This window comes from Caretta caretta, chromosome 3 (genome assembly GCF_965140235.1).
Source record: "Caretta caretta isolate rCarCar2 chromosome 3, rCarCar1.hap1, whole genome shotgun sequence".
NCBI classification, from domain to species: domain Eukaryota; kingdom Metazoa; phylum Chordata; order Testudines; family Cheloniidae; genus Caretta; species Caretta caretta.
Genome location: NC_134208.1, coordinates 93942528 through 93966679, shown reverse-complemented (window position 1 = coordinate 93966679; position 24152 = coordinate 93942528). Strand labels below are relative to the sequence as shown.

Below are 24152 nucleotides of genomic sequence, written 5' to 3'. Positions count from 1 at the left end.
CTTGCATATATTTTTCTGCAGGGGTGACCTGACTAGAAGGTGAAACTGGTTAGAAATCCTGGTGCCCTTTGAAGTCAATGGCAAAACTCTCATTGACTATAATGGGGCCAGGATTTTACCCAGAAAGTTAAACTAACTAGTCTAGTTTCATTGTGAGCAGTGCAGAAGTAAACAAACAGCATAGCTAGTGAAATGTAAACTAGAGTCTGCTTCTATAATTAAGAAATTAGTAGCATATATAAGGATTTTTTTTAAAAGAAGCTGAGCCTTGATACTATCCTTTATTATTTTGCAGATAATTAAATGTATATTCCCAAACTATAGGCCAGAGTCTGACATCCTGATTCAGTGGACTAGCACCTTTCTGCATGAGTGGTCCCACTGATTCCATTAATTTAGTTTCACTCAGGGAACCAGAATCTGATTCTATGATTACTGTGAACTTTCAATTCAAAGCAAATTTACGGCTTGTGTACATGGGGGGTTTAAATCAGATCAAACTAAGTTAATCCAGTTTGAAAATACGTGCGTACCCACAATACAAACCATCACATAAACCCATGTAAACTGTTTTTATATGGGAAATGCTTTGGATGAATCCTTCCATCGCACCATAATCTTGAGACAAAAGATAAACAACAATCATGTGTCAAAGTAAAAAGACAATTAGAAAGCTGATTTATACTAAATTAAAAATTTATTGACTAAAGTATGTTCTCCAGACAACATGATCTGATGGTCTATGGTTGCATACATGCAATGAAGTTGAACATGACGGTAGTTGAACATGGAATGTCAAACAAATTAGTATAATGTGTTAAACAAAACCCTTTATCTGTGCTACTGCGCAATGAAACCAAGCAATGTATTCCCTTGGTTGATCTGTGTTGAGCTAAAAGGCAATGTGGTTGAAGAAACTGGTAGATTTCTTTAGCATATATTTCAAATAAATTAGTTAGAATTGTACTCTTTAGAAACCCTTTCAGCTTCACTTTCATTCCAAACAAAATCTAAGTGCAAACATCAGAATTGCTGAATTCATCTAGAAAGATTTAACTGTCAACATTGGATTGAACCAGACTATTACAGTTGAGTATATGATTATGTGTAGGACAAAAACAAAAAACAAAAAAAACCCAGTTACTGAAAAATTCATGTAGGCACATTTTATTATTAATCCAACTCAAAGCATTTCTTCTAAGTTTCTCACATTAAAGACTAAAGCTTGTTTACAGTACTACAATCTCTATCATTCAAGCATCAATTATTACATAACAGGGAGAAGGACTAAATGATCTAATAGGTCTTTTCCATCTCTAACAGCTACAAAAGAAAATCATTCATGCCAGCAAGAGCTGCACCACTGCTACTTTTTGGACCTGATCATACAGTCCTTGCTCAGGCAATACTCTCGCTGGCATTCGAGAGAGTTTTTCCAGAGTAAGATCTACAGGATTAGGCGATTTTAAAAAAAACAAAACAAAACCCTCTATTCATACCTAACAAAGTAATAGCATCCATCATAGGATACATGGAAAATAAGATATTGAATTAAAATAAAAAGTCAGACGTGCTTTACTTGCACTGCAGGAATCATATAATGTAAACACCATGGTGGCCCACATCTCCACAAATACTATCAGAAAATGTCAACTATAAGTTTGCTGTGTGTGTTTCTCGAAGCTTGTGAGTGTGTCTTATGTATGCATGTCTCCAGGGAAACCCCTTCCCCACACAAATCCCAAATACACATACATGTGTGATAGAAATAACTGAAGGTGCCTTGATTGTCTGACTCCAACTCTTAAATCTGCAAGTGGTAGCAAAATGGTTTTTTAAAAGGCTTTCATTATACTGTATGTGTGAGCTGTTGAATGTGAATATTGCTTTAGAAAACAAAATGTGGATGATACTGTAGGAATGATGTAGGTGTGCAGAACATCCAAACTCCACACACAACAAAATCTACCTGTATGAAGAATCGAGAAGCCTCTGATCAATGTATTTTGGCGGGCCTTGTTTGAAATTTTCACTGATGTGATTCAAAGGATATAAAGTTATCCATGAAGAAGTCTATTGATGCCAAGAGGATCAAAAGAGGAAGTTTACCTTCAAAGTGCAAATTTTAATAATGGAATGTTCTTGACAGGGAAATGATCAAAGACAGTCCTAGGTCTTTCACTTGTTCAACAGGAAAAACGTATCTTCATCTTCAGGCAGCATTTCATTCTGAAAAAAGTGATTTCTTTTTTTTTTAGTACAACAGAAGACTTTAGAAATGAACACACTATGCACACACACATTTAGACATTTACATCCTTTCTAGAAAAACAAAACCCTACCTTAATGTTGGCTAATCTTCTCTTCTTTCTTAGTATTTAAATTCTTTAAATCAGCTGCTTTAAATACCAATATGTACTGTACCACCCCCATGCCACCCTTAGAGCCCCAGAAAACACCAAGTAACTTAAAAGTGTTTATGTTTGTTAAAAACTCCTGGTTGAGACTATTAAGTACCACCTCCACTGGAACAAAATGAACACTGCATGCATCTTCCAATGCATTTCATTTAATAGTTGAGCAGCTCGGAATGGTTAGATCTCTAGGTCATCAGGTCTAGGTCTACTACTGGCTAGGCTGCTGGCTCTGCTAGGTGGCCTTTGGTCCACAAGGGTGAGGGGCTGCAGCTCAAGCCCTGATGCCAGTTTTTTAGTGTTCTGGGGATCATCATGTAAATCAAAGGGCTGGGCATGAGAGTTGGAGATGGTGCTGCCAGCCTGTCCCAATCTGTTCTGCTCAGCACTGTAATTTGCCCAGTTTTGCTCACTGGCTTGTTTATTGTAGTTACGACAGGAGGAATTGTTCCTGTCACCAGTAACAAGCTTGTAGCCTGGTGGAGACATGGGTGATAAGGGGGCAGTGGGAGAGGAACAGCCATTGAAATAAGCATATTTCGTGGATCCACATTCCTTGGCAGGACTCACAGTACCGGTGGGAGAGTAGGGGTCTGGTTTTCCTTTCACACGATCCTTGACACCCTTGAAGAACACATAGAAAAGCTCAATAATGTTCAAGGCAAGAGATACTAAAGACACTACCAGCATGAAGATAATGAAGATGGTTTTCTCAGTTGGACGGGAGAGGAAGCAGTCCACTCTGTGTGGGCATGGTTCTCGCTCACAAGTGTAAATAGCATTCAGGCTAAACCCATAGACGTACCATTGTATCACCAAGAAGGCCACTTCAAAGATAGACTTAAAGAGAATGGTGATTATGTAAGTACGGAGCAGTCCTCCTCGCATTTTAACTTTGCCATGCACTTCAATTCCATACTTGAATTTCTTCATCTCTATTTGTTTGAGGTGCATCTCCACGTTCACACCATCATTTTGGACACCCTTGAGCTCTTCTTCTCTCTTGTTCAGTTTCTCTTCTTTCCGCATCACATAGAACACATGTGCCAGATACAAGAGGGTAGGCACAGACACAAATATGATCTGCAGAACCCAGAAGCGCACATGAGAAATCGGAAAGGACTTGTCATAGCAGACGTTCTCGCAACCAGGCTGCTGAGTGTTGCACCGGAAAGCAGATTGCTCATCTCCCCAGGCTGATTCCACTGCTGTCCCCAAGAGCAAGATGCGGAAAATAAAGAGGACAGAGAGCCATACCTTCCCTCCTGCAGTAGAATAAGCTTGAACCTTGTCAAGAAGTTTTCCCAGGGCACTCCAGTCACCCATCTTCACAGGATGCTGGCTAAAAACAAAACAAAAATAGTAATAATTAAAGCTATGTTAACTGTATTCACACCTGTAGGTTTATAATGCATGTAAGCCACCATAACACAGTCCTTATCTTGGTTCATGGATGTTAGTCTAGAGGGGGATATGTAGGTGGTCAAGAAAAACTCTCCTTCTACAACAAGGAGAATATTTCATAGTAGTAGTTCCACTGGTGAGGCATCAAACAGAAGTCACTATAGGAAGTCCACATGAACAAAATATAGAGCCAGATCCTCTGCTGATAGTAGAACTGGCAGTCCACTATAATGTTAACTGGTATAGCTCTAGGAACTTGCATTTACACTGATTTACACTAACAGAAGAGAAATACGTTATGGTGAGCTCCTTAATTTGTAGGCCTGTATTTAATGTAAATAAAATATATGACAAGTTAAATATTGCATTGCATTTCAGTGCCCTATGGCAAATGTGTTTGCCAATTTCATTCCACTTTTCAATGGAAAGCAGTCACCACCACAAAAGTTGCCATTCGAGTTGGCACTAATTGGCATCTTTGTTGTCACAGTCTCAGCGCAGATGCCAAAGCCTGAATGAGCCAAATCAAAGTGGAGGTTCAATGTGGAAGCAGTCTGGGGAAGTTTGCATTGATGTTGCCCGAGTATTCTCTGGATAAACAGAATATTTCAAATGCTTGGCCAGCAATCTAGATCAATCTTCACAAGTATTACATTCACAATTCAGTCAAAAAGAAAAGAAAACACATTGCAATATCATGCAAAAGCAGTGTAAAGGTTGTACAATTAAAATAATGAAAATCACAAAATACATAGGTTAAAATTATTTTTGCATGGTTAACTCAGCCAACTTTCACTCCGTATACTGTATGTGATATGTTTAAGAATATAGGTCCCAAAGCTGAAAATATTTGCACACATGCTTAACTTGAGGTGACTCATAGTGTATATATTTAACACAGAAAACAGGACCAGAAAATATTAAATATATGAAATGTAGCCAAGCTAAGGTTCACATAGTGAAGAAACCTTAATGTCTGCATTTCCTGACTTATGTGGCTTCCTTATTTTGTGTTGTTTTTAGCCTTGTGTTTATGTAATTTCTGCATTTAAATTTCTATATTTTTTTTGAAAGAGAAAAAGGAAATAATGGAACAAAAAGGAAAGCAAATCCTTCCTATCTCCCCCATTGTTAGCCATATAAATATCACATGGGTGCCTTCAACAAATGCGCCAGCCCTGCAGTGTGCAAGTAATAGGTATGCATTTCAAGAAGTTTGAAATAAGGCTAGTTTAACTGTCTCTCTCAATTTGATATTGAAGTGTCCATTTCTAGATTATGTGTACCTTATGCAGCATATCTGCAAATACACAAATACCTTAAAATGTAATGAAATGGTCAATTTTGCATGCTTGATTCCTGGCAGAGGTAACAAGCACTGTTGCCTTTGGCCAAATGGTACATGTTAACCTACCTAGAAATCTGTATCCTGGAACATCTAACCGGCATTGAAAATTTTGCACCTTAAAGAAGCATCCCTTTGGAAGCATGATTTGTCAGATAGTGATATTTAGTACCATGCAAACTGAGTAAAAGATTTTCCAATATTCATAACTTTATTAACTTCTAACCAGTTTCTTTCACAGTGGATTAGGGATGTACTCCTCTGTAAGGGCTATTGACTTGCCAAGTTCTACATTTCACATATTCGTAATCCAGAAATGATTGAAACTGTTTTCTTTAAACTTTCTCGGGGGGGAAAAAAGCCACCATAGACTTAGAATAGGATATTTCAGCCCCTGAAGATAATTTTTAGGAAAGTTAGGAGTGAAGGAAAACAGGAGGTTATAATGGAAACTGTTTGGCAACCTTAACCATAGTAATTGCTGTTAAATAAATTAACTGACACCACCTCCTTCCCACAGGCAGGCTGAGGGAGCAAGAAGAGGCAAGAGTTTAAAGAACCTACTTGTGGTTGCTGTCTCTTATCCGTGAGTCCCTTCTAACCTCCTTAACCCACATGGACATCCTCCTAAGGATATGAAGAAGGACTCCCCATAATAACCTTTAAACCCCCTCACATGATTAGCTCTTTTTCATGCAAGTAGTCCTTTGAAGAATCAGGCCTCTTTTAGAATTTAGCACAAGAGGCCATGTATCAACCTCTACACGGAAGATTCTAGGAAGTATTTATTTGCATTCCCATGTTAGTTCTGGGGAAAGGTGTTTGTCCTCACTGGTCCATTTTGATTGAGAAGAAGACTGACACATTCATTTAAAAAGAAAAGGAGTACTTGTGGCACCTTAGAGACTAACCAATTTATTTGAGCATGAGCTTTCGTGAGCTACAGCTCACTTCATCAGATGTTCATCAGATGATGAAGTGAGCTGTAGCTCACGAAAGCTCATGCTCAAATAAATTGGTTAGTCTCTAAGGTGCCACAAGTACTCCTTTTCTTTTTGCGAATACAGACTAACACGGCTGTTCCTCTGAAACATTCATTTAAGGGTCTCTGAAAAAAGATTATGAGCCCAGCAGCAAATTTTTTTATCATAAAAGCTGGCAGGTTATGCTACCTCAGTAAAACACTGCTTCTCAAGCTATAATTGTTGAAACAGAAAACAATCTGTTGTGGTGCATAATATATTAAGTTTGTTTAAAAGGCAAACTCCTTTCTCCATGTTCTAACTATGGAAATGGACAAAAGCAAGGATTTTTTTTCTTCAAATAATAGCTTCTTGATTTTATTAGCCAGTTTTTGAATGATTTGAAAATACTGCATTAGCAGGCTTTCCCCAGGCTCAGTGGATTTCATTACAGTGTAAATGTTATTTCAGATTAAAAGTATGATTAAAAAAACAGAAGAGGTGTTATTTCTAGGCAGTTATAGGCTGCTTGCTTTTTAATTACACTCCACTCGGGTCCCTTAATATAGGATGATATACTCCAGTTTTGACTTACTTAATCCCACACCTGCAGTATTTTTAGAATTTATTGCCTATTTTCCAATTTGTTTCAGCATGCAAAATTGTTAAGTTTCATTATATCCTCTGGCAATACATACTCCAGGAGGACACATTCCTTGCTTGAATTACTTATACATAGTTCTGAAAAGCAAATTTTTAAAAAAAAAAAGAGATCAATTACCCTTTAGCATTTGCCAGTGCTAAAACACTTACATCAAATCATAACAGTGTGCTGTTAAGCAGATAACCTTGAAATGGCACAAACATATTATTCCTTTGCTTAAGTAGAGACTATTGTTCTATGAAGCACAGTATTTCAGTTTGTTGCAGAGAAAATTCATTGACTGGATCTACGTTGCTTACTTTCAGTGTACCAAAAGAGCATTTCTATTAATGAATTTACACTATTTGTTTACCAGATATTACAAAGAGTTTTTCTCTATTTCTGCAATGAACAACTATTTAAATGTTCTTACTGCTTTAAATTGCTTTAAAACTAAAGATCTCCTTTAGTGAGCAGCCTAAATATCTCTTACCTTTTATGATTTAGACTGCTTTTAGCAATGTCATCCTAATGGAATGATTGCATCATAGCACAGTGGCTGATATAACTGATAAATAGTCAGACCCCCAAATTCAGCAAGGTACTTAACTATGGGACTGGCATGAAGTAGCCTAAGTTCTTACTCATTACTATTTTATGTGATGATATAGCTTGTTTTGAGATGGCTAATACAAAACTTGGACAGTAAAGCATTTTAGTAGATGAATTTCTTCTCGGTTCTAGTGTGTGTGTGTGTGTAGAGACAGAGACTATGCTGTACAGAAGAAAGAACTATGACAATATTCATCTGTATGAGTTCTGGATGGCCACATGTAAAAGAAATTTGATCTATACATCACAATTGAGAAATTTGAGAACTTTTTTTTATGGAAGACATTCATCATGTCATGTGGTTCATATTTTCCAGGGGGAATAGGGTACTCTGAGTGCCCTGCTAAAGAGTCCAGGTCTGACTGCAGTGTCAGTAGGTCACATGGTAATGAGTAGATCAGGCACAGGGCTGCAGTGCGGTAAGTGTGTGGGATCTGAAATAGGGCTGTACAGCTGCAAGAGTGTTTAGGAAATGGGCTAAGAGCTCTGGCCCTCCCCTAAACTCCTGCAAAAGCCTGCCCTTGAAATGCAAATAGAAATAAATAACTAATAAAAAACAGAGCCTTTGAGAGGATTCCTTCCCCTTGAGCATCGATCACCGTGAGCCTTCCCCAAGAGCAGCCAACAGCTGAGGGAAAGGAGCTAAGATGCACGAGACTTGGGGTTGAGGATTTTTTTTTTAATGTTACATGTATTCAGTCTCACAAAGGTTAGGGAAATGGTACTCTTACATTCCACTGGGAAGGTAGAGTCCATCTGTAGGTCTGTAGATGCATGTCAGGGATAGAGAATTTCACCCACAAGACACAGAGGGCACCCTAGATGGTTGCACATTGTTTTCTTTTCCAAGCTTCTAGTACTAATAACCACTGATGGATTCTCTCCTCTATCTTTAGCTGCTCCTTCTACATCTATCTCATTCTTTTCTACCCAGTCTACCTCTATGGAGCTTTACAGAAGGACCAAATGCAAGACCGAAAAAACACAAGAACTTCCAGTTGTACAAGTCAGGTCTCCAGCTTATGAAACCCATTAACAGCCTATGAACCATGCATTCATGTTTTGGTTCAAATTTATCTGTGGTGTAAGTCGCTGCAGATCCCTTTGAAATCAGTGAAAGCTGATCCTGTATGTTTAACATGTATAAGTTTTCAAATAAGAAAGCCTGCAAAGGAAATGTGGTATAAATGTGTATCCAGGTGCCCATATTCAAAGGGTGGAGGGAATATTATTTGTTTCACTAGGAACACTGCATAGACTTCCAATCCCACAAATGTCTTTTTACCTAAACTGAGGTGCATTTGATTTCAGCATCAGACTGTACTCGTTTTTCAGGCTAGATACAAATGAGAGCTGAAAGCATTTTACAATATTTAGTGTGTGTATACACATATTTGCTACAAATCAAATCCATTGCTCCTTCCTTTTCCCCATTTGAACTCAGCCCGTTGCTCATCCTTCTCCTATTTGTATTTGCTTGTTAGGTATCATGGGTCAGTGCCAATGTTTAGCTTTGAAGGTTCTGAGGGAAACACTTCAGTAAACATTTCAAAGTCAGGGGACTTCAGGAGTTCTACAGCGCAGTGTGTGCTGTCCAGATGTTAAGATGGCAAGATGAAAGGCTCAGTGCAAGTTCCCTCCATGCGCACAGACACAGAGAAATCAGAGACATGAGTTGTTTCTCAGGTCTGCTTTGTTGTTGGTTTTAATGAAACTCACTTAGAAGACTCTCAGTGAACATTCTGTTAGGAAAATATCCCAAACTGCAGGGCCAGTAAGTTATATTAGGACAGATATGGGGAAATCCTAGCTGGGCACAATAAAACACAATTGTGATGTTCCACTGAAGTCCCTTCTTCATCCCCCTTGTTTTGTTCTTTAATTACTGGCAAGCACCCATGCAACAACAACAATAAAGAATCACACCAGAGTCTTGCAATCTGTTATAACTTCAGACAAGAGTCACGTCTGTGAAAGATGCTGCCCAAGAATTCCATTCCTCTTCAGTCCTGTACTACAGCATTCAAGGCAGATTATTGGAAGTGTATCCTGACACATATTGGGACTATTCTCAGACTGTTTTCCTTACAGAACTTGCACAGGCATTGCCAGCGTGGTGAGGCGGATGCCTGAGTGCTGCAGGGCTCCTCTAAAATCCCTCACTGGGGTTGCTAACACAGACTAACTATACACAAACTGGATTTAAAGAAATCCTTAAACACACTTCTGGATTTTATCACATCCATTTAAAAGAAGGGGGAAAAAATCAGCAAGACCACGTGAAAGTCACCAGATTAGTACTAGCAGAATTTTAACAAAGCAACTAATTAAGAACCTTGCTTTGCACAAACTATTAAACATCAATCAAGATTGCCATATGAAAGCAAAAGGCATGGGGGACAAATAGGAAACACTTAGTATATGGTCTCTCTGTTATTAACTTCTGAGACCTTTTCAGTGCAACAAGGGATTCTGGCACACTGATTAAGAAAAAATAACAATTTAAAAGTAAACTAGCAAATTTAGACCTAGAAAATTGTGCACATTGAATTATTTTACCAAAATCCAATAGAGAGTCTCATAATCCAGTTTTGCAGATGAAGTTTTGCCATAGTTTACCTGTTGTAGAACTAGGTTAGTAGTTGAAAATTAAAATTATTTAGAGAAATGCTCAAAATGTAACAAAAACAAACAATAAATCTCCAGAAATGTTAACTGGATAACTTCTTTACAAATGTTGTGCTGTTTTGTACAGTTGTGGTTTAAATACTCCAATAATGGGGAAAACAATAGAAAACTCCTGAAATCAAACAAAGTAAAAACTTTCCAACTTACCCCTGCTGATGATCAGAGAAGCAAGCAAACAAGTGCCTCTTTGGAAGAGTGAGCTAAAATGGAAAAGCAAGTTCAGGCTTTCAGACCTGTCTATTTAAACTTTAAAAGTCTACTGCTGTTTTGTAGTTTTCATCCTTCCTTACCCACTAATGAAAGAAAAGTGCTGATACCTCGTAAAAAAAGGTTTTTTCAAACTTGGAACACTGGGAGAGCTTTTAACCAGCCACTGAAGGGAGGAGGGGAGAGGAGGGAAAGCTAGGGAATGGGGAGGAGAAAAGGGGGAGGAGGAAAAGCAAGAAGAGACAGCAGAAAACATTTTGGAATAAAGGAGAGAGTTTTGAGTGTATTGAAGTTGAACAAATGAGGAGTCACTCAGTAAGGAATATTTGAGATATACTAAGTAATACACTGAGTGGTAGTTTATCCAGAATAGGACTCAGGGTTACCTGGGACAAATGAGGTGGTTTAACTTTCTTAAGGAGTGTGGAGTCTTAGGAAAGGGAACAGAGTGAGAGGAATCAATTTGTAACCTGAGCCAGCCTGCCAGGCTCTGGCTTGGGATAGACTATTTTGCCCTCTTCATTCTCCTCCCTGTGGAGTGGCAGTCACTGCATAAGAAGTTTATCTTTAGTTTCTTTGCATATCTTTAGTTTACTTGCTTCCATTTCCCTTAGGTGCTCAACAGAAAGTAACAGTGTGTTTGTTAATGTACTTTTTCAGCCCTCTGGTTGCCTCAAGAGATACACAGCACATTATATTTTGGTGAAGATTCCAGGGGAGCAGTGAACATACATTCCAGAAAACTCATGCCAGGAAATTTCAATACAACACCCACAAAATAATGCAGGGCATTCAATCTCAAATAGTGAGCAGCACTGAGTAGTCACAGTATTTCAGTTCATTTCACTGAATGCGCACAAGAAAAAGAAAAAAGACCCTTCCAATTGGATTGAAGCCAAAATGGCTTTTGCCCCAACCTGATTGCAATAAACCCCCTTACAACAAAATGCTTTCTCTGTAAAACACAGCAAATTTTGTACTGTCCATTATGGTGAGGTTTCTCAGACACAGAGTCAAATAAGTGTCCATATTAACTGGACCATTCTGGACACTACATTAGGAATTTTATTTGTATTTTTCTGTATCATGTGGTGTTGGCTCCTTTATTGCCCTGGCCTGGACAATGACTAGGATAGTTTAACTACTACTCCAACAGCTCCAAGTGGTTGGACAGCTCCCCATGACCATTCTTCTGTGATGCTCTACACTTAGAGTTTTTCAGGTTCATTTTGGGCCCTAATCCTCAGGGAAGGGTACTTCTGGATCCATTCAGGGTTCACAGCTTCTGGTCTCACTTAAAAGACTTATAACAGGGAGAAGGTAAAATAATAGCCATTTTGGTGTTCATCCCTGATTTTGGGTAAAGTTTCCTACTCATCTTCTTCTTGGAACTATGGATGTCAAACCATGTAACCCTAAGCATGGATAATATCATAGTCTTTTGCTTAGCTCTTATAGAGTGCTTTCTACCCATAGCTTTCGAAGTACTTTATAGATTAATGTAAGTATCATTACTCAGATGGGGAAAATAAGGCAAAGATATTTGTCCACAGACACACAGCAGGTTAGTGGCATGGCTGGCAAAGGAACCCAAATATACTGACTCCCAGTTCAGTGTACACACTGTCTCCTGTTTTAAAAAGATAACACATGGGTTATCCGTATACCCCTAAACCCTCCTTTTCCTGCGGCCACTGCCTGATACACTTGATTCTCTATCTTGTCTGGTTTCCCTTGATATTGGTCTGTTGTGTGAGGTGTTTTTTAGTTATTGTAGTCACCAAGCCCTGTGAGTATTGTTTTTCCTTTACTGGGAACTTTAACTCTGAAGAGGGAGAGCATCTGGGTAAGAGGATTGGGGCTATGTGCATTAGAGGGCCCTGGGCCCTTGTTGAAAGTTAAAATAATTTACAAGCCATGGGGTTCGGTCCCTTCTTCCCTCCCTCCCTGAATATGGGTGAGGATAGCCACTTAAGTAAATAAAATGTTCCTAATGCAACCTAGTATAGACTTTAATTATTAAGTGGAGTATGGATACAAACCTCATTAGGTGACCATGGGATTATCAGCTGGATCCAGAAGGCCCCACACCTACTAAGGTGGGTGAGAAGATTTGGAGTGGCTTGGAGTTTGCCATTGGTGGAAGTGTTGTTCCTCCTGAAGATTGCTTTAATTTGAAAGGGAATCAGATTCTCCTCTACAGTCTGGCATGCTGGAATACAGTGCTGTAATCTATATGAGAGACTTTCAGGGTCCTTGGGTCCAAAATTTGCCATACCTTATTTTTTTCTCCTATATCTGTCTGAAAGGTCTTTGTAATTCTTCATGCATGTCGTTCTCAAAAGAAAAGCTTGGAAGTGTTTCTCCACCTAAATAAACCGACAGTAAATGTCAGCAACCCAACTTCATAGTGTAACCATACAATAATGAGCCAGTGCATATAAGCACTATAAGAAAAAGAAATTTGGTAATAGTAAATGTAATACTTGGCATTGCCCTCTGAAAGGAAAGTGTTCTGTTTCAAACTTCCAACAGGACATTATAAAGAAATAAGAAAGATTATTATTATTATTATTATTATTTTATGGCAAATACCTTGCCAATGTCTCTTTAAGAATTAGACTTGTCACTGAATTCATGTTTCACAGCTCGATTTTACCAGCTCTGCCAGAAAAGGGGCCAAAATTCCACTCACCTTTATTTGTGTGACAAATTAAACTAACTTTTTCAAACCAAGTGAACATTTTCACACAGCTGCCCTCCAGTCAGATTTCTTAGTGTTCAGCAGAAATTTTGAAGGATGTCAGAGCTGTGATATTTGTAGGTCTGTTCCTAACTAAGAAGGACTAGGGGGTGAGTGAAAAGATGGATGTGGGATCTCACATGGAGATTTTCTGTTATTGAACCCAAACATCTTTCACTTTTTTGGAATGAGATCTTAGAGCATGGAGTATTGGGACCAGTCTTGCCATCTGATGATGTTTGCATTTTGAAGCATAAGTCATGATGTCATGAAGCAACACTTGAGCGTGGCAATGCTATTTCTGTGGAACATGTCTGGGTTTGATCTGGCAGGCTAGAATGCAACCAGTGCAGGCAAGTTCAGGTTCCTACCCAAACATTTTATCCTCACTCAGCTTCTGTTACATAGATCATTGTGACTGAAGCTCAGAGGCAATTTATGCAGTATTTCTTTTAATTCTCTGTTCAGTCATCACAGGAGTAAGATCCTTTATATTAGGGAAACGGTTCAGAGACTGCAGTTCTGTTTCAATTTTTTCTGTCCAGGACTCAGATTTATCAGAGAGGAAATTAACTACACATTCTGACAGTTTATTTAATATTTATTGTCTTTAATACAGCACTCAGTCCAGTATTCCTTTTCTATTTATTACACACACATATGGTATGGTGAACATATATAATTCTACACAAAGGCTTCATTCTAAAAGATGCTATTTTTTTAATCAACTAGTTCACCAGGAAAGGCTGAATAGCGGAGTTTCATTTGAAATATAGTATTAATATGTCTATCAGGTCACTGATGTTAAAATCTGTTTGTCCAAATTGGTGGACATTACAGAGGCAAAAATTTCCCATTGACTTCTAAGACCCACTCAGAGCAAAGGGGTGTCACTATCCTACTGGTGCTGTGGATGCATAACACATTCTTCCTGAGCTGCAATCTGAGCATGCGGCTTTGTCTGCACTGAAACTTTGTCTGCAAAACTTTTGTTGTTCAAGGGTGTTAACCCCCGCACCCCGAACGACAAAAGTTTTACCAATGAAAAGCACCAGTGCGTGAACAGCGTTTGTCGGCAGGAGCACTCTCCTGCCAACAAGGCTGCTGCCACTCGTTGAGGGTGGAAGTATTTTTGTCAGTGGGAGAGCTCTCTCCTGCCAACAAACAGCAGCTACATTGTGTCACTAAAAGGTGAGGAGTGTAGACAAAGCCTGAGTGTGTTGACTGCAAATCTAACTTCACTGTACTCCCCTGTACTGCTCAGCCCTCCTTAACTGTGGTTCAGAGAATGAGGCCATTCAATGCAAAGTACACTCAGCTGTGCACGCATGCACAGCACCAGTTGTGCATTACAGGGGAATTAGGCCTCTAACCAGGAAAGTAACTTAACTATGACCCTAGATGACCAGAAAAATTTCAACATCATTCTTTGTTGTATGCTTAGGGTTATGGTTGGTGCAGAGCTGCAATGTCCCATGTCTTGCTGATGGAGGGTTGGTGATTCAGAATGCATGTTACCATAACTGTGCATGGTATCTTACTTATCTTAGTGCTTAAATGTGCAACCTTAACATTTTTTTAGAATAGTCGTGATTTGGTTTTATTTTGTGAAATTAAGAAAAGGAAGAATTATATTCTTCATAGCTTTGAAGTTCTGCTTGCATTCAACAAATTGGTCAAAACCCTGGTAATTTCCATAATCTAGGACCATTGGCCTAGAATCCACCCATAAGACCTTATCCCACACAATTTAGGACTGCAGGAGGGAGCACCACAAAATGCACAGCTTATGAATTTCAAAAGGTCATTACTTGGTTAAATACAAGCCAAAAATCTTTAGATTGTAAACCCAAGGGGCAGGGATTGTCTCTTTTCTCTGCTTGTACAGCACACTCGGGCCCCAATCCTTTGGGTGCTACTATTATATAAATATTTACTGAGAATGAAAAACAATTGGGATATTCAAAAGATTCCTTCTTAGCAAGCATTATTGCCATTCCTTTCTACCCACAAGGTGTTGTGACTGTAGGGCTGTTCAAAAAAGGTAGCAACAATCTTTTCTAATGTTTTTTACTCTCCTTTTACTCAAAATCAGGTAAACTATTTTTGAATCAAACATTACAATGAAAAATATACAGGGTATCATCTTTGGGCAGAGATCAAGACTGAAGAATTTCAGCTGAAGGTTTCCAAAAGTTAGAAGTGACTAAAACCAGGTGGTTAATAGAATTCTTTATTCAACCTTAACTATAACAATCACTGTCACTCCTGCTTTAGTAATATTTTGAGATTCTATCCTGACATCTGTCTAGGATCTCAGAGTGTTTTACAAACATCAGTGAAAGTTAAGCCTTACTCTACCCCTATAAGCTATGTATTATGAAGTATTTTAACACATAGGGAAACTGAAACATGGAGAAATTAAGCAGCTTGCCCATGGCCACACAGCCAGCCATTGATAAAGACAGAACTAGAACGGAGATCTACTAACTCCCAGGACAACACCTTTCTCTAGTCTTTCTGAAATACTGTTTAAGCAGTAAGAACAATTAAATTCAGGGTTTTTTTTTTAAAAAAAACCCTACAACAGGTGTTACTGAAGTAACTCGAGGTTTGAAGTGAGGACGGGCTGCAGGGGATGTGGCTCTCCCCACCCCACTCCAAGTATCACAGCATGCATCTGAACAGCATTCTTCACAACTGAGCTGTCACCACTACTCGCTCACGGCACTGTACTCAGTGCTGCTTGCCCCCTTCTCATGCCACATCCCGTGACATACTAACTCACCCCAATTTTATTCGCTGGTTGGTGGACAGAATGTGGGGAGGGTAATGAATGGTTCCTCTGATTCTTTTTGACAGTGCTAGCAGAACTTAATGAAGAGAACTTAAAGATTGAAAAGTGGTGGCTTTGTTCAAATAAAATAAAAAATTCACTGATCAGTGTAACTGATTCTGGCTAATGTCCACCCCTTCTGAACAAACCACCCTCCATCAAAGCAGTCATATAAATGAAAAAGCCAGTCAGTAGAGCATTTCAAGCAGGGAACGAAGAATGTGTCTACAGATACTTGAGAATTTGGCTCCACCTTCTGTACACAGTGAAAATAAACATGAATTAAATTGTGTCTTGAATGCTATTTTCACTTGTTATTGTTTTTACTTTCCAGTTCAGTTTCAAAAGCCTACCCAGATAGGTTCTCATGCGTTTTAGTGAATCTTCATCTCCACGTGTTGAAGCAGAGGTTTTTCAGTAATTCAGTTCCAAAGAGTGGGAGTATTTTTTATTTGGGAGTATTTATAATTCACTTTAATTTATCATTTTATATGGGAGTATTTTTAATTCAATTACTTTAGGGAATTGAAGTCAGGGTAGCAGCTGGGACTATTTAAAGATGTGTGATCTTTAGATTCTTTTAGATTTTTTTGGTGTGTAGAGGATTCAGTAAGGGTATGTTAGAATTTAGACCAGACTGTGTAGTGCTTACTTACATTGGTAAGTATTTACTCACATTAGTAATCCCATTGAATTTCTTAGGACTCTGCCCATGAGTAACTGCTCACTATAGTGAGCAAGGGCTCCACAGTCGGAACCCTAACTAGAACCTTATTTATGAATAAAAGGAGAAGAGGTTGCAAAAACCCTAAAGGTTTAACAGTTTAAGACATTTTTGAACTTCTATTATTTTAAAAATGCTTTCATTATCATTTGAATGTTCTTATAATTTGATGTACTATTAGTCTGCACAATAATCTGCATGCCCATGGTAGTTATAATAAATGAAATTATTAACATGTAAATAATAATACTTACCATAGCATTTACATAGCTGTTTTTTCTCCAAGGATTGCAAATATTAATTAATACCTGGTAACACCAATATCTACAATAGCTCACAAGGTTAGGCTGGAAAGTCTGAGTTACAGAGTGTTAACAGTATGCCAGGGGAAGAGAACCTAGGAGAACTGATTCTTTTCACCCTGAATTTAGAATTTCCTGGGTTTTCTGAGTTTCATTCAAATCCTTCATATTATTTAAACCAAGTTTTTCATTTGGGCATCTGGAGATACAAGTGTGAGGGTGGGAGACAAACTGTTTTATCCACAACATCAAACTAGAGAATTTAATTATAGTGTTCTTCAAATGATTTAGTACCAAGAGGTGTTTGGAAATACATTTCTTCTTTGAGTCCGTGCTGTAAATTAGAAAAGAGACAGTGAGAGCCAATCATTTGCCAGTTGTGCATTTGTTATTCCTTTCCTATAGGAAGAACATGATCTAACTCAATTACTAGCTTTATTTTTATCATATCAAGATTAGAAAAAAATTTTAGGTGGCACTTGTGTGCACGCAGTGTTTAGATTGACTAGCTCATCCAAATGTAACTTGCTAAACGTGGGCACTCGCCAGCATGCAGCGTATAACTTTAATGCCCTCTTCTTATTCAACAAACATGACAGGAAAGACAGTTGGTAATATGCCACATTGTAACTTGTTTGGGGTGCGCATAAGAGTAACATCACATGACCTAATTAAAATTACCAAAAAAAAAAATGACAAGATTGACAACTGCGAGAAACAGTAATAGGTGAGATAAGACTATTAACTAACTCTTTCTCTTAGGACTAGTTCAGGGGAAACAAAATCAACAGATGGTATTGATAATATTTATGAGACTATCCCAAAAAGGTGGTCCCACATTATACAACCGAGTTTTTTAAGGCACACCAACCAAATAGACAAAACAGTTTAACTTTGAAACAAAACTTATTTAAACAAAATTGTAAATGTAACTGAACTGTGAAGGATGTACAATGGAATTACACAGTATACAAGGTAAATAACTGAGTCAAAGTAGCACTATGTGTAAAGAAACGAAAAAGACTGAATTTATATTTCTTTATGTGTTTAAGCATTTTTAATCATAGTTGCGCATTTGAATAGTAGTTATTTAGCTGAATGTTGTAATCAAGCCAGATATACTTAAATCATATTCTAATATAACCTAAAGTATAGCCTAATCATCCTAGAAACGAACAAAAGAAATAAAAAAATAAAGTGAGAAAAACTATATTAAACTATATTAATACCATAAAAACGTTATTAAACCAAAGTAGGTTTAAGTCTAATAATTCTTTCTATACTGCCTTAGAATGAAATAAAAAGTTTCTAAAGCTTAATACAGTATTAAAAAGCAACAGCTTTCAATCAGGTAACAACCATATAGCTCAATGCTAATATTTATCTACACATGGTAGTTGAAACCATTACTAGTGCAATTCTAGCACACTTCATTACAGTTCAAACCAAACTGAATTCTGAAAACTGGTTTTACAAAGATTCTAATTCCAGTTTTTTTAACTGTTTAGGAAGGCAGTACTTTCTTCTTTCCCTGGTCAAAATCTTACACTCCCTTCAGAGCACAGTGTTCACCTATAGTATATGTGTGACACATATTGTTTTGCTCAACATCTCTACACAGAAGCAGGATAAGACAATCTCACCCTCAGCTTGAATTCCCTGCCTAGAGATGTTCTTTATGTCCTCAATCTTTAGGAAATATTCTATTTCCCAAGGCAACTTTGGTTAAGATATGGGATCCTAGTACTCAAATCCTCCAAATGTTTTGTTCATGGAGGACTTGGTTAAAGAAATGCCTCTGTTTTGGGGAGAGGAAGATTACCTTTTCAGGACTATAAGAAGTGAGTGGAGAGTCTCTGGATCAGGATCAAGACAACTCTTCACTCAGGATGTGTGGATCTTCAGGTGCGGCTGCTACTCCACCAACCTGTGGTGATGAGGGTCTTCTTTTATGCACAAATTTTCCATTCAGTTGCATAGATGGTTTAGGCCATCTCCTTGTGCACCATGTTCTGATATCAGCACTTTTACCATTGGATAGAGAAAATTTGTGGGATGACCCTTCTTCAGGTTATAGATAATATCCATCACTTAGGCTAGTCAGGGGTCACTGACTTCTTTCCACCCATCCAGTAGCTGGCATTCAGACTTCACAAAGGTGCTTTCTAGAATTTCATAAATCTAAAAGAGAATTTAAATTATTATGCCAATGGTAATATTCTGAGGTCTTTTAGTTCTGTTTTCTGCTGTTAATTTGTCTTCTAACATTCAAGAACAGCTGTAACAGTCTCTTTGCATTCTGTTGTATATGTATAATACTCTTAAATTCCTTCAGCCTTGAAGCTTAACGTTCATTTTTCATTTACTTAAAACTAACTTAAATTCAAGGTAAGTTTATCTTTTCCAGACTCAAATATAGGAAACATTATCCCCAAAGTTTGCTAAACATTAAACAACTTCCAAGGCTCAGTATCAAATTAACATTTCAGTTCCAACCATCAAAATACTCTTTGCCATTTCAAATTAAACACTTTTACTTTAACCAAAATCAATGCAGTAAACAACTTGCTTTGTGGAGATGGGCATGAGGCGGACAGCCAGGGTCATGGAAAGTCTGATTTCTCAACCTCCAGCAGCCCATCTGGAAGGCTCCTGACAATTGCACTTTCTGCCTGCAGGGAGGCAGAAGAGCTGCCAGCACATAAAAAAATTCTGCATTAGGTCTCCCAAAAGGGAATTTTTTTTTTTTTGGTATATTTGACTTTTCATCTTGATTCAGGATGCAAAACTTTCAAAAAAGTGAAATTTCTCATGGGAAGGGACTTCCATTTTCCAGCCAACTCTATTCAGAAACAGACATGAGGACCCGCTTTATTTCAACACTAATGCCCATCTAGTTTCTCCAGTATTTTGACTATATTTTAATTATGACCCTGTAGTAGGTTCCCTCACTGTTGGGGTGCCTTCTTGTGGCTGGGTCTGGGGATTAACTCCTTTCAGGGCTGGTGCCTCCCTTCTGATGGTTGTTTACATTGCGTTCCCCCACCACCACCACCACTCTCCAGGACTCACAGTGCTTCCTCTTTGTGACCCAGCCCTCTTTTGAGGTATGGAAGTCCCACTGGATGAGTCATCCACATGCCATTTCAGACAGATTTCCAATCCAAGGCCAGGTCCTGTGCCATTTTCCCAGCGGCTGGTTGGGGAACCTGGGCCCTTCCACTACTTTGGATTCCAGTCCAGGATTCCTATGTCCAGCAACTACGGTCTGTTTGCTCCCAGACCACACCACTATCTCCCTGGACTCCTTCCTACTTCTCTATCTTCTGCCTACACCCTCACCCCTACCCCCACCCCTCTCTGGGTTTACCAACCCAAACTCCCTCTTACCAGTGAGTAACTGAAGACTACTTTCAGCTCTGACTTCTTGCCAGACTCTGTAGCCCCAAACAAATCTCCCTTCTCACAAGAAGTGAAGGCAGACCATTTCATCCCTTTATACAAGCCCAGCCTGCTACTTCTCAACAGGACTTCATGTTCCAGTAAGCTTTACTGGTCCCTGAATCTCTTCCAGGTGTGGCTTATAAAGTTAATTGACCTAATTTAATCTGCTCTGCCTTTTGAGGGGTGAACATCCCATCACAGACCCCTTAAGTGTGACTGTAGAAATCCTACTAAAAAGAATGACTTGTGTGCCTAGTATAGATGCCTAAATTATGGTATTCTTTTAATGTCTCTATAATAGGTATTTACTTTGTGGTTGGTACGTAAGAATGACCAATGGTCCACCTAGCCCAGTATCTCTAACAGTGGCCAGTACCAGATGTTTCAGAGGGAATGAACAGAACAGGGCAATTATCGAGTAATCCATCCCGTCATCCAGTCCCAGCTTCTGGCAGTCAGAGGTTTAGAGACACCCAGAGCTTGGGTTTGGGCTAATTGTCATTGATGCACTGATCCTCCATGAACTTATCTAATTTTTTTAACCCAATTATATTATATTGGCCTCAGGGTGAACTAGAGAGTAAGTCTCTTCTCTTGCATGCCTTACAGCTGAGAAGGTTTCAAAGATGAGAGAAGGTTGGTTGTCTGTTCTTCTTCCAAGCAATGTATTTCTCTTTCAAAAAGGGCAAATAATGGTTCCAGACAATGTGAACCTATAAACAAGAGACAGGTCTGTCTTTATGTGCTATGCAATGCAGCGCACATTGCTGGCACACAGTACATAATAATAACAAATACAATAATAATAAATACAAATATTGATACAACATCATATTTGGGGAAATTTTGACCAACTCTAATTGTAATATCTATTAGCAGAGTTATTTTTCCCAGCTTCACGTGTATAAGCTATACACTAGCTATAACTAAAGATTTGTCTTATGTATTGTGACAATGATCTCTTTTGATTTTTGGCAATGTGCCAAGAAGTCAAAACATTGATACTTGTTTAACATCTGTTTCCAGACATAAAATAAAAAATTCAAGGTACAGAACCATAGAAAGGTGTCTGAATAAAATATTTTGTTCATCTCTGACATTTGAAGATGTGCACAGAACAAAGAGGTACAATCTGTATATATCTGGTAATTCTCAGATGTACCCATCACATATTAACTTCTGGAAATGGTGAATGCTTAAGATATTTCAGGAACAGGCAATCTTTGTAAGTCTCTGTTTATGCTTACTAATAGTTACTAATCTCACAGAGTAGATTCCTTTCTTGAAATATAGGAATTAGTCTCAGGTGTGGAGCCAGTTAGCCTGATAAATGTAGAAAGAGCTTGCCAAAAAGGTTTCTAGATAAAGGAAAAGGAATCATGCCATTGAGCTAGAAAGATTAAAGACAGTCTAAATCCTAGGAAAGTGAGAACATAAAGCAACAGCTGCAATCCCAGTGTTAAAAACCAAGATGAATCCTATTTGTATTATTTCAGTAACAAATTTATGGCTATGCTATATACATATCAAATCATTTCATGTCTCAACATCCACTTACTGTAAAGTGATACCTATTCATACACAGGGCAAAATTATTCTCTCTAATCCCCACTGGCAGATCTCCATCGCAGATTCAACATTTGTTCCATGCACAGAATTCCCAGTGATGTCAACAAGAATTCTACATACAGAACAAACAGGGTCTATGCTGTAGAAAATCATATTGTGGTTCAGAGAGAAGAATTTTGCCCTTTGAGTGGACATGTGTATAAATATATATAACAAAAGATAGGCAACTGTGAGTTACGTGGATATACATAACCTTTCATAGCCAGTCTAAATATACATTAACTTTAGGAAAACACATTCTAAACAGTACTGTACACTAAACAATGTATGACAATCAGTTTTGACTTCTCTATAATCTCACAAATGTAGGCTTGGTGGTCCAGGGAATAATAATGCACTCTTTTCCCTTTTATTTTTATTAGTTGTCCTGCAGAAAAGTTCAGGGCCTTAGTCCCATGGCATCCAAGACTGGATGGCAACATTTTTATCTCAGAAGAAAGGAAAGGTCACAAAGGAGTGAACTACAAACCTGAGTACTTTTTCTTATGTTCATGATATAATTTAGAAAATGCATGCACACCGACTAGTAATCATACAGTGTTAATTCTGAATCTTAACTTTGTCCCTTGTACTTATGCCTTAAAGTATGGTCTATCTTTATGCTATTACAAATTATTTGTCAATTAATACAAACTGGAATTTCCATACAACTTCACAGATAAAAAGTTACAGATTGTTATACAAATTTTTCAGATGTTGATTTTTAAAGAGACAAGTATGACTGAGGATAGAGTTTACCCCACAGAATCTTTATTCCTAGTGATAATGCATGAAGCACAGCTTGACTTTCAGGTCCCAAACTCAGTTTGCTGCATTGGCACTTAGAAAAAAAACCTCACTGCAAACTGAGCAAACGTAACAGGGAATACACCGAGAGAAAGGAAGCATGGAATGCCACAATGCAATTTTTACAGTCTCTTTTCAGATTTTAAAACACAATTTTAAGTTATTAAAATAAAACTTAAATTCATTACATTAGAATTTTCCTCCAGGTTTTTTTTTTTTAATATCACTAAGAGTCAAATTGTTGTGAAACAGTGAGTGCTTTCCCCCAGTGTGAGGCTCTTCTTAAAAGAAAAGGATATATTTATTTATTGGTTTAGGAACAGAAGTGAAGTTTAGAAAGTTTGGGTTCTCTAGAAACTGCTGGATGTCAACATTTCATGTCACTTCCCACTAGGGGGAGATGTTACATAACAAGCTCTTCCTCCCTCTCCTCCCACCCCCAAAATCCCTCCCCCTCCCAGCACATCTGCTTGAAATCTGCCCACTAACTGTGGGTTACAAAAACACTTATTTATGGCCTCCACAGTTTTTATTGTTTATTGATCCCTGTTTGAGATAAACAAAAAAAAACCCAATATCTTCAGCAAACACTTTTTTAAAAAGTGTTTTGTTGTTGTTGCTGCAAGAAATACATGGCTGCGGATATCGGCTATTGACAAGCAAAACTCACCAGCTTTTTGTTCGCAGAAGTGAATCATTGTGCTTTAGGTAGATTCTCACTCTTCTCATTTCACTTTGACCTTTAGGTTTGAATGAAACTAAAATCAAACCCACAAAATGTCTTGCATGATTTCCCCCTGAAACTATAAATTGACCCCAAATTGCTTGAAACTCAGTTCAATTTTTTTGAAACTTACCCCAGGCTTGTTGGAACTATGGAATACACTTGCCAAAAGGTTTACAGACCCTGACAAATCTCTACAAAGCTGACTCCGTTTTGATTTTCCAAAGAAACCTAAGGTGAGTTTTTGAATTTTTTTCACAACTCTACTACAACTCACTGTGGCCACTCTGCAAAATCCTTCTGGGTTCGCCAAGAACGTGAATGATAATACCACATATTATGACTCAGTGGTGCAATCCTCTTAATTTGCCTCTTGTCACTGCATCTCTGCAACATCTGCAAAGCACATTACATATATTATACAACCATTTGGGCTTGCACCCAAGTCGTTCCAATGACTTGTTGTGAAACAATCATATCCATTGCATTGTATGTTCTTTACTATGGTTGCATTTTAATTCATACAAATATTCAAGCTTTTAGCATCATGCTGTATTCTAGCATCAATAAAAACACATCATGCATTGCAGTCTGTGGTCTAATCTGTCAATGATACGTATATAATAAGCTGATAAGAGATCACTGACAACTGATTTGATCTATTCCAATTGGGAAGTACTTAACTATTG

The 24152-nt window shown here is 38.1% G+C and overlaps 1 protein-coding gene and 1 long non-coding RNA gene across 2 annotated transcripts in view; both read right to left on the bottom strand.

The window, feature by feature from the left end:
- Nucleotides 1-678: 678 nt before the first annotated feature.
- GJA1 (gap junction protein alpha 1) lies at nt 679-10450 on the bottom strand. The gene is made up of 2 exons (XM_048844664.2): nt 10216-10450; nt 679-3756 (listed from the first exon to the last, which is right to left on the bottom strand). Exon 2 carries the CDS (start codon nt 3738-3740, stop codon nt 2595-2597), a length of 1146 nt encoding a protein of 381 aa, XP_048700621.1. The 5' UTR covers nt 3741-3756; nt 10216-10450; the 3' UTR covers nt 679-2594.
- Nucleotides 10451-23794: 13344 nt separating this feature from the next.
- Nucleotides 23795-24152, bottom strand: part of LOC142071417 (uncharacterized) — a 32063-nt gene continuing 31705 nt past the window's right edge. The window contains exon 3 of the long non-coding RNA XR_012667450.1: nt 23795-23859. This is a non-coding gene — a long non-coding RNA (uncharacterized LOC142071417). The remainder of the gene's footprint in view (nt 23860-24152) is intronic.